Here is a 16108-nt window from a genome sequence, read left to right on the forward strand (position 1 = left end):
TATTTTTAACCATAGACTGGTAAAACAAAAGGTTTGTTTTGGGAACAAAAGGTATAACTTTGTTTTGGGGCCGGAAGAGATTCATTGTACAGTATTTCCATGAATTTAAATAGCAAATATGACCTCTATTTGTGAAGCTTTCAAGTTACAAATGGGCTCACATTCGCAATTAGGTTCATAACTTGAAGTTACACTGTACTGATTGTAAGCTACAGGGAATGTACAGTACATGGGTGGCACAATTGCATGCTGTTACGCTGCCATGTTCTATAGTATTGATATTTCTATAATTGTGATGTAATAGATATGTTAAGTTGAGGAAATCTCTGCTCCCAGGTACCAAATACACGGTCTGCCATTGCATTTTACAAATTAGTTTACATGTTAAAAATTGGTACACTGCATTGTGTTCTTCCTCAGCGTGCAATATCAGTTGACTTCTATGAACCAGAGTTAAACCCTTTGTAGGGTATGACAGTGTTGTTGTTGTGGTATTAATGCATAAAACCTGTGTGTAATTTGTCATCACGTCAAAGTAAAGTGAAAACATCGAGTGCTCAAATAGCTCTCGGGGTAATCATAGGATATGATGATGTGGTCTCAAATACTAAAAACATGACTTCACTTGGACGGGCCTTGCGAGGCCCTGGGAGTCTCTGCGAACATTACTCCCGTTTCCACTCTCGACTGCCCAGCCGTGCTTTTTATAGCAGAGATGTCAATATAATATTGTCCAAGCTCGATTTGTAAAAACATTTTGGTTCCTTCACTTTCTTCTTTAAGTACTCAGCCAGTTGTGACCACATAAAATCCGTCTCGGCCCTTACGTCACCGCCATATTTAGTTGTTTCAGTCATGTGACTTCCAGTTTAATTTTGAGTTAACTGCGAGAACAACTGTACAGGATGTAAATAAATAACTTGACTATGAGTGTGCAGAATTGGCTTAGAAATACAGAAATAGAGTAAACTCATGTTATACTTCCCTCTAGTGGAGTGTGAATGTCATGAGCATTGTTTTCGATGACCAGGCTAAACCCACGTCTCGTGTAATTTAAAGCAGTTCCCAGGTTGTAGTAACGTTTAATAACTGTGAAATGCTTTCATCAAATTCCCCAAGGATAAAGAGTTCAGCAAATTAAAATGGTCTTTGAGGATTCTCACCTATGACTTGTCTACCAACCAACATTTCCCAAGTAATACAGTGTCCCTAATAAAAAGCATCCCATCATAATCGATTATAATTAGAAGAGAAATGCTCCAATAAGATGGACCAAGAGTGCCTCTATTCATATTCATGAACAGTGAACTCTATTAATAAATTCACGTATTTTTGATTCACCTATTTGTTTTGTGCTCTTTGTACAGTGCTCTAAGGTGCAACATTGTGCCAAAACTTTGTTTTGAAAGTCATAATTGGGGGTTAACTCTTCACTCTGAAAGCTAAAAAGAAGTCAGCAAGCTGTATCTCTACTCGTGCGACAGTACTCTGCGATGCCCTACCTGTTTAAATCACAGCAGTTACCTTAGTAGAACTGCTTAAATCACAGTTTAAGACTTATTTCGACACTTGTACATTTGGTTAAACCACACCTTGCCACAATCCCAGATGTCTGTATTTTGGCCTATTTTACCGCCGCTTCTCCTCTCTCTGACCCCACCACTTTCCTGTTCGTTTGCTGTTATCCTTTCCCAAAGTTTCTTCCCCTAAATTAGTATTCTCTGAGTTTTTCTTTGCCCAGTTGTGGGCACGAGACCAGAGAATGTCATTGATTTTTGTGTGTGCCAGTGAAGCCCTTTGAGACTTTTACTGTGGATAAAGTGGGTCTTTCTGTGTGATAATCTTTCGAAAAGTGAGGTCACTTGAAAGTGGCCCTGGATCCACACCCAGTCTAGCCGATCATGTCATAGGGAAGAAACCCAATGCCGGGGCTGGTTGTGTATATATAGTGATCTCACTTTTGGTTTAATTTCACACTTGATAAGTGGAGTATTTAGTATACAACACAGTAAAAAGTCAACTTTTCACATTTTCCCTTGGGAAAAAAAAGCTGCCCACACAGGGTGCATTCATTGCAAACTGAACATCTTTATTCATACCAGCAAAATATAAGACATTTGTATAAAAAAAAGTAGAAAAATTGTACAGAAAATATACCACTTGGCTTTTTAATCTATTATAGTTATTGCTACATACTCTCATAGCCTTTACTTTTGCTTAAGGTGATACTGTATTGTTTTGCCAGCAAAAAAAGTCCCAAAGAAAGGATGCAAACGAAACACACATGCACATGTCAAAGGCATCAACTATGAAGGTCATTCATTAAAAAAAATCATCCAAAACATCTTGTACATTCTAATGAACTGCGCTATGGTTCCATGCTTAATTATTGTTAGTGTTTTAAGCAGTGTTTTCTCTCAGGCGGTAAAGGTGTCTTTGGTAGCTCACTCATATTCTACAATCCGTTCATACATGGCCTTCGAAGTCCAGCTGCTGTGTTGCATGACCAAAACAAAATGATAGCATTTAATGTTATTGCAGTGATGCTAATGCTAACAGCCTGCGGTCAGTGCAAAGCCACAGTGTGAATGATGTGTTTCCCGATTGGCAAAGGCGTACCTCAATGCACCGTATTTTTATTGCAATTGCAGTGTTCGTCTAGCCATCTGTTTTTTTGTTTTTGTTTGTTTGTTTATTTTAATACCTTGGGTGAACTGGAGCCTATCCCAACTGACTTTTGGCAGGAGAAGCGTGGTCCACCCTGGATAGGTCGCCGGTCAATCGCAAGGCACAGAAAGACAAAGAAACCATTCCCATTCACATACACACCTATGGACAATTTTGAGTTGGAAATGAACCTATTAAAAATGTTTTTCGAAAGTGGGAGGAAGCTGGAGTCACCGGAGAAAACCCACAAAAGCACATGTGGACTGATTCGAACATCAATCCGCAGAAGTGTGAAGCAGACATGCTAGTTAGTCCACCGTGCTGCCCGTGTTATGCCATGTACATTTTTGTTTTCTCAGTAAACGGTCGGCACGTACCAACTGATTTGTTTAATTTAAAATAGCCTTCATCTTTTGCCGCCGTGGCTGATTACATATCAACTGGTGGACCACTCATTGATAGTTGATTAATTCAAGCCATTGAGAGAAGAATGGAGTGCGCAACTTTTCCTGCTCCCACCTATCAAATGCTTTCTGTATTAAAATATTTTTGGACACAACAATTAAAATGTTTTCAAATGCCTGTCATATAATGCAAAATCAACTTCAGAAGGGAATAGCTTCCCACAGGCAATACAGCTGCTCTCATAACACCTATCAATTAATGTCTTGAGTGCAAATTCTTTTCGAAAAGGCAATTCTGTCATTTTAAAACAGCAACCTGAGTGTCTGTGTTATCGGCTACACGTGTACCGTTCAATACACTGTGTGGAAATACTGCTGGGCTACTGATACCTACTACTTAGATTGTTAGTAGTACGAAGTACATGTTTGTATCTACCCCGGCCACGAAAAGAACTTCATCATAATGTATGAACATCGATGTGAACTTTGACAAATAAAAAGCATTGTGAACGTTGACAAACAAAAAGCATCATCACGAGACAAAAGGTTTGCCCGCCGTCTTATTGCCGTATACACAACATATTACAGCATAAATGTATGTATAAGCTATATACATTGTATCCTTCTAGTAACCATCGTTGCCACTGGAATGCCCCGTTTTTGGGAAATAATGCAAGCAGCTGTTTCCAACACTGAAAAGGACACAGTAATGGAAGAATATATGCGACATCTGAGTCTGAGTTACATTGTAACTCAAGAGAATTTCAAATTCTAACTCACATGGCACAGATACACTTGCATAGAAAGGCAGCAACAGAAAAAGTAGGCACCTTTGGTTTTAAAGTCCTGACGGAGTCACTCGAGTCCATATTATTGTCCGTGCAGCAAAGGTATCCAGTTGGTAAACAATCTCTGTCAGTCTCATGTCCTTACATTGAGAAACACACATTCAAATGATTTAAGGCCTTGTCCCTGACACATAATCCATTAAAAAAAATTGTGGGGGGGAAAAAAGTACATTTCCCCAAACAGGACAAGTATGTGCTGGTGAACCGTGGCTGTTAGGCAACATAAAAACAAGGTTATTTGTTGGTCTGGTGTCGTCTTTTACGATAAAGTGTTTAGGTACTTATTCTCCCCCGCTAGTGAGGTGAGCATGGATGTCATGTCACCCACCGCCATGTTGGACAGGGTGACGGGGGTCTGTGGAGTGGTGAGACGTGATGATGTCTGGGAGGAACACCCCGGCTGACCCTGAATGGGATTGTCGAGCGGACTGAAGGAAGAGGGTTCCGCGTCGTCAATAATGGAGGTAAAGTCTATGCGCGCGTTGTCCAGGTCCAGGTTTTCTAGGGCGTTAGGGATGGGGCAGGCCTCAGAATAGGGAACCATGGGGGCGGATTTTGTACCAGCCGTTGGGTCTACGTTGGCTCCCATGCTGTGTTGCTGGGGGAGACGATGTCCATTCTGGGTATCCATGTGTTTCTCCATGTCCATGTGGATATGGCCGGAGTAGTAAACATTATTATTCGAAGGGGGGAACATTTCATGCTGTGGTTGCTGTGTGTGCTGGACTGGAGGCAGCCGGATGCCTCTTCTCGGGTTGGAAGTGGAGTGTGCTGGGCTGTGCTGTTGTGGACTCCCCATGTAGCCTCCTCCAACTTGTGACAAGCTGTTCTGGCGACTCAGAGGTTTCCGTCCTTGAGGAGGTGGTCTTGGGACCGCCATCTCCTGAGTGTAGCAAGAGCCCTGGAGCCCTATCATCTGTTGGTCGTTAGTTGCGGCTGATCCGGAACCACGGCTGTGTGTTGGAGGACTCATGACAAGATTCTGGTTGGGGTAGTGGGTGTATGACTGGTTTGAGTACATGTTCTGATTTGGGTGCTGAGGACTGTGTTGTATCATTGATGCCTGGCTGGCCAGATCCACGTTCTCAGAGAGTGAAGGTGGCTTTATTGGACTCTGCTGCTGTTCTTGTTGCTGCTCCCACATGAGCGCTTGCTGGGACTGTACATAGTTTCTCACCATCATCTCCTTTACCTGCATCATGGGGGTTTCGGATCTGTGTCCTTCAGAAAGAGCGGTACCAGTGCATCCCAAATTCAAGCCCCCACCACTGGAGAAGGAGGTCTGGTTCTGTCCTTGAAAATCACAGCTCATGCTGTTTGAGCTCCTTATCGGGGCATAACCCTGAACCTGTTGGAGGAGTAGCCGCTGCTGCTGAAGCTTAGCACTTTGACAGGCATCAGCACTCCCCATGCCAGGGTGGAACTGCTGCTCAGGCTTGATGTTGAGTTTATGTACCCCCTCTGGATTTTTGTAAAGGCCTGTCTGATTGTTGAAGTGTATTTGGGTCTGTTGAGGCTGCATACTTGCTTCTGAATACGACAAACTACGCTGGTCCTGGAGAGAGCTTTGAACCGCATTGTGACCATCGCGCCATTGACCATTTCCGGCCTCACTCCCCTGCCCCAAGATCGGGTACTGGTGTCCTGACGGACTGAGCTGACAGTTGCTCATACTGTACTCGGCCTGTTGAAGAAGTGTATTAGACATTCCCTCTGGGTGAACAGGCGTTGCTTGACCCAAAGGATTGACCCTTGGAATGACTTCCCCTTGGTTCTGGTAATGTCCCTTTATGTAACTTTGGTCCGGGCAGCCCAGGGGGTCATGGTTTGGAGATAATTGATTTGGAAGTGGTCCACCACCTCCTCTGAGTGTCTGCTGCTGTTGGTATCCCACAAAGCCCCTCTCACTAGGTGGATCCATCATGGAACGGTCTCTGACATCCAAAGGGGGTAGTTGGGGCTCCATACCCATGGACTCCATTATGACATTCTCTGTAATGCTCGGGGGAAGAGGGGAATACATGTGGCGACCGATGCTTGTGCAGCGGTGGTCCTGGTGTTGCAAGGCGTTTTTTCGGGCCATCATGGATACATTGTTGAGGCTGTTGAACCGTTTCGGGAGGGCGAGCTGGTCTGCTGCTGCCGATCTGACCGGATCACTAGCCCTTCTATTGGTGTTGCCTGGAGCCAGTTGAGGGTAGATCACACCCGTGCCGTACTCTGTGTTGGCGCTGTGTCGACGTTGACCACATTGCTGAAGGAAAGGAGGCAAAGGTTGCCCTTGGAAGTCACCCAAGACACCTCCTCTTCTCCCGGGAGTGGCTGGTTGATCCATCCCAGGTAAGGGAGTTGGTGGTGGGCCACCAGTGGCTGCGGCGTACTTGGCCTTCAGGCTGTACTGCTGGGCTGGTGTCAGATTAGAAAGACCTGGCAGTGCGCCACCGCCAGGACACGTTGCTCCTCTACGACAATTCTCTGGGGAGAGCGGAACTCCGATACTCTGATCTTGGCCAAGGAGGTGGCATGCACCGCCGGCTGCGGTGCCCATCTGAGAGACATCGCTGGAGCGGCGGCTGGATAAGTAGGGCGATACCATGGAGGAGCGGCGGCTCACGGTATAGGCGGAGCTCAGGCTGCTTGTCCCGCTACCTCTGCGATCGTTTGCATTGGTGCCCATCGAGGCCCCGCCTCCGAGGTCATGGTTGGATAGCTCCATGACGCGCCGATTTGAAAGGAGGGGAGAAGGGCCACACATTCCCAAAGAATCACCCGAACCTGAAAATGCAGACAAAATAGCTCAGAAATAGTTGCAGGGTACATGTAAACAAGCAACCATCCACAGGGCTTTAACTTGTACAACAGATGCGCTAACTAGATGTTCACCATGCTACCCAGACCTGTTGCTGATCAATCACACGACACATATGGAAACAGAAAAGCTCATTCAGATTCCCACCATTACAGAGTGGCATTTGAACCCCGTGTGAACTATGCCATCGTCAATGACATTCACATAAAATATTTTTAACAAGTCAATTGGGATTTATCCAGACTTGCACCAATAGGAGGGAATCGGTTACATAGCTTTCACAGAACCATGCAAAAAAACAAAGCAACTTGCCAACAAGGGACGATCTAGAATCTTCTCGCTTTGGCGAAGGTACCAATAAACATTTACTGTACAGTATTTCCTTTACCATATGAAGGGTATGTAAAGGTTACACAGCACATACATGGAAGTGCAGGTAGCTTGTTGGCGAGACATCGGCTAGGAGGTGTCGGTCGGCGAATTTGCTTCAATTTATCGATCTTGAGGTTCTCCAGCCTCTTGAGAGCCTGAGCCGACATTCCCATCGTCGCTGACCCACTTCCTGGCTCTCCTCCGCCTCCTCCGGCCGTTCCGCCATCTTCCAAGGCTGTGAGGTCTTCCAGGCTGCCTGCCGCATTCAGGTTCATCTCCACACCGCTGTCATTGTTGTTGGTGCTGCCGAGTGGGGAACGTTCGCTGCTGCAGGACGATTGGCCACCAGGGCTTGGCTGGGATTTCTGAAACAGATTTGCAAAAACAAATATGTGAACCCTTTGCTGTAATAATTGGTCTGTAAACAGTTTGAACCGTAACTATTTCAGAAATGTTCATATCTATTTTTTGTTGCTGTTGTATCCTGAATACGTAATGCCGGTACATACACATATTCCTTTACTCCCGAAGCCTGCATGCAGGTGCAGGGAAGACTCTCCTTAACTTCCACTTACAACCCGGGCCAAATTTAGCTCCTCCCCAACAAACTAAGATTTTGGTCTCTCGGTCGAGTGTAGTGAGGATAGCTTCCACGGAAAAAAACCACGAATGGATTGGAATTAATTCATGAATAGCAAACCACAAATAGACTGTACATTGGTCCTTTGCCATATGGTGTTAATTTTTCCCAGTCTGTATTACGGAATTTTACATCATATATATTTAATTTGATATTGCAGATATTTGGCTATCATGACAGATTTTGTGCTGATCATTTTTCCACATGGACTAATGATACCTATGCACGTAGGAATAAGTGCGAGCCGGGACACAAGAGCGAGAGACGAAAAGACACTCACTAGAGCGCTATCGGGTGCCATCAGTTTGCAGTCTTCCCGTCGTTTCTCCTCCTTCTCCAGCAGCAATTCGGTGCCTGGAGCTCCGGCGGTCATGGCTGAGCCAGGCGGCCGAGGGCCCGTGTCACCTCGGTGCTTCTTGGTAATGTGGGCCTCGGGCCCGTGCACCGTCTTCACGTGTTTACGTAACGAGCTCGGGTCCGTGTATCGCTTGGTACAGCCGGGAATCTTGCAAACGTAGGGTTTCTGGACCACGGCAAAGTCCGATTCAGGACAGAAAAGTTACATTCCGCCAGAGTGCTTTACGATCGGTTTGGATAACTACCTCATTGGAGTGGGTACGGTTCTGGTGCTTAGCCCGGTCGGAGGCATTGGAGAAGGCCTTGTTGCAACCCTCGTGTTCACACACGTAGGGTTTCTCCCCAGTGTGAGAGCGCAGGTGCGTCTTCAGGTTCTCCAGACGAGAGTATGCCTTGTTGCACCCTTCGAACTGAAACAAAAGTGCTCCTATAATCATTTGTATATGTTGTATCATTGCCTACAAGGAGCATCAAAGCGGCGAAGGTTGAAAGGGGAATTAATGTCAAGGTGACTTTATTTAATGGCTTGCATAAAAATAGGGTGTCTGGACTACCTGCCCACGATTCAAGTGAGGTGCCGATATCCCCAACTGGGAGAGAATTGTTCTGAAGTTTCATTAATTATAACAATGTGGCTAAATAAAAAAACTTTCTTTAACTCAGAAGCATAGGTGTGCAAAGATCCTGAGCCACTCCCAAGCAATGACTGGATTATAGAGAAACAGTGTCAAAGCCAAAATCTTAGAAAGCTGCGAGGCGTGTTGTTGGGTGTATCGATTAGCGTGAGCTAATAGCTTAGGCTTCTGATAAGCATCACGTACCTCATACTTAATTGAACTGTGGGGGCAGGGAGCATTAGTGTATGCCGTTACGTCAGCTGCATGCACCGCATACATGAATCCGGACAGTAATTGACAAGTGCATGAAGTCTTGTGTATGAAGTGCTCCTTCCCCGGGTGAAAATGCTTCAATTTTAATTTATGAGTGCTCACTTTTTCCACACTCTGGGCTTAGCCTCCACAAGAAAGAACTGTCAGCCTCATCCAACCCTCTAGCTCCATCCATTAGACCAGGCCTGGCCAGCTCCGGGCCTGGCGGTCCTGTTTTCCATCTCTTCCGGCTGCAACACACCTGATTCAGAGGATCAGCTTGTCAGCCAGCTCTGAAGCAACATTCAAAGGATCCTGATGATTTGAATCAGGTGTGTTGCTCCTGGGAGAGCCAGAAAACAGGCAGAACAGCGGCCCTCGGGGACCGAGTTTGGACACCGCTGCCTTAGATGATTAGTACATGGTAGGGAAGACTATGGCTTCAAACCATGCTCATTTCAGCTAAACAAAAAATAAAGAGTGTAAGTGTAATTTTTATTCTTATTTTGATGAAAGCACGTCACAGACAATATTAAGATATTAAGAACTGATTTAAATTGTGAAAGAAGCATAATGTGTCACCTTTAAGGCGTATTTCAGCACACCGACCTGATGGGTTTTTTTTTTTTTTTTCATTTACTCACAGTGCACTTATGTGGCTTTTCCCCCGTGTGCCTGCGCATGTGAACGACCAACATATACTGGGCCTTGAAGGGCCGTTGCTCGCGAGAACACTCCTGCCAGTGGCACACAAATTCTTTCTTCTCGCCGTGGATGTGCTCGTTGTTGATGTGCTGCATGTGGGGAAGGGGAAAAAAAATACTTGGATTTTGGATGCATTCGATTTTGCTTTCAATTGAACTGGTTCTTACATGAACGAGTTGGTCCTGCGTGTCAAACTCCTTGTTGCAGCTCTCCCAGCGGCAGTTGGTTTCGTAGACGGCCTCCGGTTCGGGCTTGCCATCCTCCTTATCTAAGTCGTCTCGGCCGTCCAGGAGACCCAAGAGGGGGTCCTGATGAAACATGTAACTTTGTAACTTTTTCTTGCTTGATTTCTAATCAACACACATACACACACAATACAATACAATACATGCTGATTTATATAGCGCTTTCACAACAGCGGCAGCTGTAACAAAGCGCTTTACAAAACAGTTAACATTAAGTAAAATAATAAACACAACACATAACATAACACACGGCGCGGACAGTCGTGCAGTCCTAACCACTTTTCCGTCACACGCTTTGTTGTTTGAAGCAGTTTGAGATGAAAGAGGAGAGAATCAAAGTGTCCTTTAACCAGTGGATCAGAGACGTCATGCTCAAAATGTGCACACGTCGGCTACAAGCTAAGTTTCAAAGTCAACAAGAAGCTGTAGCATCCATTGACGAAAAAAGAGATTGGTTCACTTCTCCTGTCCCATGGAAATCCATTTCAATTCCAAGCGGCAACTCACGGTTTCAAATACGCATCGGCGCTCTGCGCCAACGCTCCTCTCTCCTCATCCTCAACTTCAGCGGCCATCCATCCAGCCGCACCAACGCCAACTGTCCAACAGCGCTGACATGGCCACTGAACAAATCGGGGTTGTGAAAAATGCTGCCCATTACTGGCGCAAAAAACACAAGCGCCCCAGGTCTGTCCAGCACCGACAGTCAATGGCGCTGACATTCCTCCCAATCAAAATCTGTGCTGGTACAGGCGTGCTGCCGAGAAGGCGCAACCACCATGTCGTGGCCAAAAAGCGCTGAAAACAGTCCATATCAGGTCCACACAATGAAACAACAAACAACATGTGACAAAACAAAAGACAAAAACAGCAAAAAAGCACAAAAAAGCAAGGCTCTTGAAGAGCACTTGCCGAAGGCTGCCTACTCGGGCGCCATCTTGGGAAAACACACACACACACACACACACACTAATGCTAATTTTAAATAATATACATTTAACCGGGGTGGTCCAGTGGTTAGCGCGTCAACCTCACAGTGCTAAGGTCGTGGGTTCAATCCCAGCTCCGGCCTCCATGTGTGGAGTTTGTTCTACCAGGGGCTGCGTGGGTTTTCTCCGGGTACTCCGGTTTCCTCCCACATTCCAAAAACATGCATGGCAGGCTGTTTGAGCACTCTAAATTGTCCCTAGGTGTGAGTGTGAGTGCGAATGGTTGTTCGTCTCTGTGTGCCCTACAATTGGTTGGCACCCGGTTCAGGGTGCCCCTCGCCTACTGCCCTATGATGGCTGGGATAGGCTCCAGCACAACCCCACCCCACGCCCCCCCGCGACCCTTGTCAGGATGAAGCAGATCGGCAAATGAATGACTGAATATTTTACCATTTTTTTAATATATAGAAAGTATGAAAATAATTATAGTTATTACCCCATTAAAACATGTTGAAGCATAATATAAACTAATATAAATATATCAAGAGTTATTAAAAATATGACGAAATTATTACAACAACTGTACTTAAAATATTGTGCTTGTTTGGACTTAATGTTGTGACCAGCGACTGTATTTTACAGTCAACCGTTGTAAGGATGTAAGCATGTTTTATTACCTGAGTACTAGTGGAGGAAGGGCTGGCCACATCTCCCTCAGACCTCTCCTCCAGGCTCTTCACATTCATGCCATCCATCACCACTCCCAGCCCAGGCTCTGTCTTTAGCTACAACATACAGCACATATAACTCAGTGTTTACCACTCTTGTCGCTTTTGTGGTATCGTGCTTCCCCTCAGCTGTCGGAAGCAGACGACAAATAGATAATATATCAAGCTGAGCTAAGCTAAGGGAAGTCTTACTTGTCCGTGTTTGGGCGGAGCGTGGAGACGAGGATTGTGGGCGGGCAGTCGGGAAGCCTGGCAGGCGCCCGGTGTGTGTGGTGTACCCCCACCTACTCCCCCATAAATGGAGGCCTGAGACCTGGATTGGCAGTTCATGTTGCTGGAATAGCCATGGGATGGACTGCGGGGGAACATATTCATGAAAAACAATCGTGGCAGTTTTAAATTTTGGATTTGGGTCCATGAAGGTAAAACTAAACATGTATTGTTACCATGGGGACCACTGCGATGAAGGCCACCATGCCACTCAAATTACACAACTGGTTAAAAGTGAAGTGGATGGATTACCAAATTGTGGTGGGAATATGGAAATTCAGTCTGGTATAATAGTACCTATATTTAGTAATGCATAGGCTAAATGATCCTTTTCATTCATCTTCCTAACCGCTTGATCCTCACTAGGGTCGCGGGGGGTGCTGGAGCCTATCCCAGCTGTCTCCGGGCAGTAGACAGGGGATACCCTGAATCGGTTGCCAGCCAATCGCAGGGCACACAGAGACGAACAACCATTCGCACTCACACTCACACCTAGGGACAATTTAGAGTGTTCAAACAGCCTGCCACGCATGTTTTTGGAATGTGGGAGGAAACCGGAGCACCCGGAGAAAACCCACGCAGGCCCGGGGAGAACATGCAAACTCCACACAGGGAGGCCGGAGCTGGAATCGAACCCGGTACCTCTGCACTGTGAAGCCCACGTGCTAACCACTGGACTTACTGGGCCGCCTAGGCTAAATGATTGATTCATTAAAAAAAATAATAAAGATTTGCTTTGCTAAAGGGCGGCCCGGTGGGCAAGTGTTTAGCACATCGACCTCATGGTGCAGGGTTCGATGCCGGCCCAGGCCTAGTGGAATTTGCCTGTTCTCCCTGTAAGGGTTTTCTCTGGGTTTCCTCCCACGTTCCAATTCATTCCATTCATGGCAGGCTGATTGAACACTCTAAATTGTCCCTCGGTGTGAGTGTGAGCGCTGATGGTTTCTCGTCTCTGTGTGCCCTGCGATTGGCTGGTAACCGGTTCAGGGTGTCCCCCGCCTACTACCCGAAGACAGGTGGGATAGGCTCCAGCATGTGCCGCAACCCTTGTGAGGATTAAGCGGTTCAGAAAATGGATAAAAACACAAGACTCACACACCATTAAATCAAATTACAAATCTGGGATGCATGGTGTGCCACTCCAGAAGGTGCCCATGGTTAAAAGTGTAAAGGGGGTTGTTTGTCTCTGTGTGCTGTGCGATTGGCTGGCAACCAGTTCAGGGTGTGGTCCCCCACCAACTGCCCGACGACGGTTGGGATGGGCAGTAGCACGCACCATGACCCTTGTGAGAATAGGCCGATAAGATGGATGTAATTATAGCAATAAAGTATTATTTTATTTTTCTTTATCTATGTTTTTCAAAATAAAAAATGTTGACTGTTACAATTGCAACAAACAATAAAGTTTGGGAAAGGCAAAATCACAGTACTATAGCGCCGCTGAGTGGAGAAGTTGGTTAATTACAACCGCTCACTCCACCTGTGGAAATTTATCAACATTTTAAAGAGGGGTTCTTCCAAGGCACACTTGACAAATTTATTTTGCAGTTTTTCGTAAGCCTGATAACAAACAAGCAGCGATCACAACAATAACTCTCAACCCCCCCGCCCCACTCTTTTCTTTGAACAATTTCAGTTTCAGCAATAAGTAGGAAATGAATTGAATTGAGAACAAAGTGGATTATTATTAAGCATGAGACATCAGTATCTCGCATATTCAATGACATCTGACCTCATGGCGCTGACAGACAAATGGCCGTAGGAGCTGGCCCCGTTGGGCGTGCAACGAGCGTTGACGAAGGCAACCAGGGAGTTGGGTGAGGTCCGGATGACCGTCTGCAGGTCCACGCTCGGGTCGGACAGCGGCGAGATGGACAAAGCTCGCTTCTTACTCAGCTTCAGCATGGAGCGCGGGGTGGAGAACCTGGAGCCTGCTTCAGGGTGGTGTCGTTCAAAATAAATCGGATAATAATTGACGTATTTGTAATTTTTGGTCTCTTACCGTCAACTGAGCCGATCTGATCCGAGGCCGAATGGCATAAGTTGTGATGGGAGGACATCATATTGTTCTGGGTACTGTAGGGGGCGCTGTTGCCTGTGAAAATAGTCAGGGTCCTTCTTTACTTGCCACTGAAACAGAAATATCCTCAAGTAGCCTTTATACGGGCAATAACTACATTTAAAAATACTTAATGGCATAGTAGGAGGAACCTAACCGAGGACATTCTTTCACCACGCCACAACAATAAATCAGTGTGGAATTTCTCGCCCAGCTTCTAGTCTTGTGTGAATACTTTCTATAAGATCTGAGGATTGATCTGGGGATTTGAGTTTCTTTCACCATCACCCATCAAGTATGTAAGGCTAAATTTGGGTGGCGATCGACTTCATTCCCTTGAAGAATGAGTACAGGTATGATTCCTAGAAATGAGCAAATTCCCCGAAATATGTCACTTTTGACCAAAATGGCCAACTTCGTGTGCATTTCACAGTTTAGGTCCTATTTGATTTTTTTTTGTCCTGACAAGATGAACATTCGTGCCAAATTTTCGGTAAATTGTGTCAATCCCACAGCGGCGCAGTCCTCCCTCTCTTAGAAAAAAAATGGCCTGTGCTCGTCTGCAAATTACCAACAGGTTAAACCCGCCTCCGCACAGTGCAGGATTTTCCCCGGTCACAAAAATAAAGCCTATTGTATTAAATTTTTGTATAAATTGCCTGCCAACCTCCGACCTAAAACAACACTCTGACAAAAACCAAATTGTTACCATTGTGCCCATCAAAGAACCCTTACATGGAGCTTCCGTGGATGCCATGGTCCTGTGGCCCATCATTCCAAGGGGCAGCGGGGCCTGGGGGGGCCTCATGTATTGATCTAAACAATGGCCGATACTCTGCGCAGGTCCCGGGCCCGATCCGTGAGCCATGCCGGGAGTCATGGGATTGTACATGGCTCTGCAGTCCTGGGGAGGGCCGTTGAGTAGCGGAGCTCGCAACGAGGGGATGTCGCTGTACTGGTCCGGGGGCAGTAAGCTGTAAAAAAATAAATAAATAAAATCCAGAATAGCATGGAGTCAGGATCAGAGACAAAGTAAAACACAGTTCATAAAAGTTGCAAATTGCAGAAGCACTCAAACTCTGTACTAATATAAAATTACCAGTTACATGTCACCAAACACTTAAAAGAAGGAGCATAAGTATTCCTTTTCCATAGACTGCCGCATCTTGATTTGTTTTGAAAGTCGTCAGCAGTTACAAAGCATTCGACTGACACCTACTCGGCCTAATTTATCAGCAGAGATGGTTAAAGGATACGATTCCATCCATACATCCATCACCCAAAATGCATTTCAGCATTGACATTAATTTTGCTAAAACTGATTTGCATATTTTTTGAAGTTAGCTAAGGGATCCATTCAAGTGCAATTGCGATGAAGACTCAAGATGTACAGTAAATGTGAGTGTAAATGCTTGTTTGTCCATCTGTGGCCTGCAATTGCTGCCCACCATCTGTGGTGATCCCCACATGTCTCACCGACAGACAGCTTGGATAAACTCTGCTTCACCTGCGAGTATAATGAGAACAAGTGCTATAGAAATGGACGCTTGAATCAAATACCTTTGAATGGCATCCAACCACTAGGTTGAAAACGTGTGCACCATATTGGTACAGCATGGGCTCAGCTGTCATGTTTCCTCCTCCACACTAGAGAGCGGACTGTCATTATTTTTCTCCCGGTTGATGGAAAAGAAGCTCTGTGGGCATTTCCCATTCCTGCTTGGAGAAGGGAATTTTCCAGTCTCCCTTGACTTTCAACATCATTCCAAAAAAAAGTGTTTGTCTTTGTCTCTCCAAAAAGAGACCGACTCTCATCCATCCATCCATCCATCCATCTTGTCCTAATTCTCTCTTTCAGATCTACGAGTCTTTCAGCACAACATGTATTCCCCACTGGAGCTTAATCTGCACCTTCTAATCCACAACTGCCCCCACCCTGCCCCAGAATGCAACCCAGCTCCCCTTTTCTCTTCTGCCATTCAATCTGTTCAGTTCCTCCCTCTGCCCCCTCCGATCTCTCTCTTCACCAATCTCTTTCTATCTTCCTCTACGGATCGGCCCGTTAGCTCAATACGGTAACCTGAGCGGGGCTGCGGGGCAGTCATGCAGAGCGCAGCAGGGGCCGGTCAGCCTGTAATTAGCAGCTGTCAGAAAGGCCGAGTCCGCCCCGCAACCTGGGTGGCATGGGGAACTGAGGGAGGGGAAG

At 45.9% G+C, this 16108-nt stretch overlaps 1 protein-coding gene across 2 annotated transcripts in view; it reads right to left on the minus strand.

The window, feature by feature from the left end:
• Positions 1 to 2068: 2068 nt before the first annotated feature.
• gli1 (GLI family zinc finger 1) overlaps positions 2069 to 16108 on the minus strand; it is a 62505-nt gene continuing 48465 nt past the window's right edge. The window contains exons 3-13 of one of the 2 annotated variants that reach the window (XM_052075993.1): positions 14638 to 14876; positions 13846 to 13938; positions 13576 to 13777; positions 11766 to 11928; positions 11523 to 11630; positions 9839 to 9979; positions 9611 to 9760; positions 8343 to 8507; positions 8021 to 8263; positions 7153 to 7465; positions 2069 to 6694 (exon numbers count right to left, since the gene is read on the minus strand). In XM_052075993.1, coding sequence (XP_051931953.1) covers positions 4179 to 6694; positions 7153 to 7465; positions 8021 to 8263; positions 8343 to 8507; positions 9611 to 9760; positions 9839 to 9979; positions 11523 to 11630; positions 11766 to 11928; positions 13576 to 13777; positions 13846 to 13938; positions 14638 to 14876 — 4333 coding nt within the window. In that variant the 3' untranslated portion in view covers positions 2069 to 4178. The remainder of the gene's footprint in view (positions 6695 to 7152; positions 7466 to 8020; positions 8264 to 8342; positions 8508 to 9610; positions 9761 to 9838; positions 9980 to 11522; positions 11631 to 11765; positions 11929 to 13575; positions 13778 to 13845; positions 13939 to 14637; positions 14877 to 16108) is intronic. The other variant, XM_052075994.1, reaches the window with a different exon arrangement.

The sequence above is a fragment of the Hippocampus zosterae genome, chromosome 9, assembly GCF_025434085.1.
Source record: "Hippocampus zosterae strain Florida chromosome 9, ASM2543408v3, whole genome shotgun sequence".
Classification (NCBI taxonomy): Eukaryota; Metazoa; Chordata; class Actinopteri; order Syngnathiformes; family Syngnathidae; genus Hippocampus; species Hippocampus zosterae.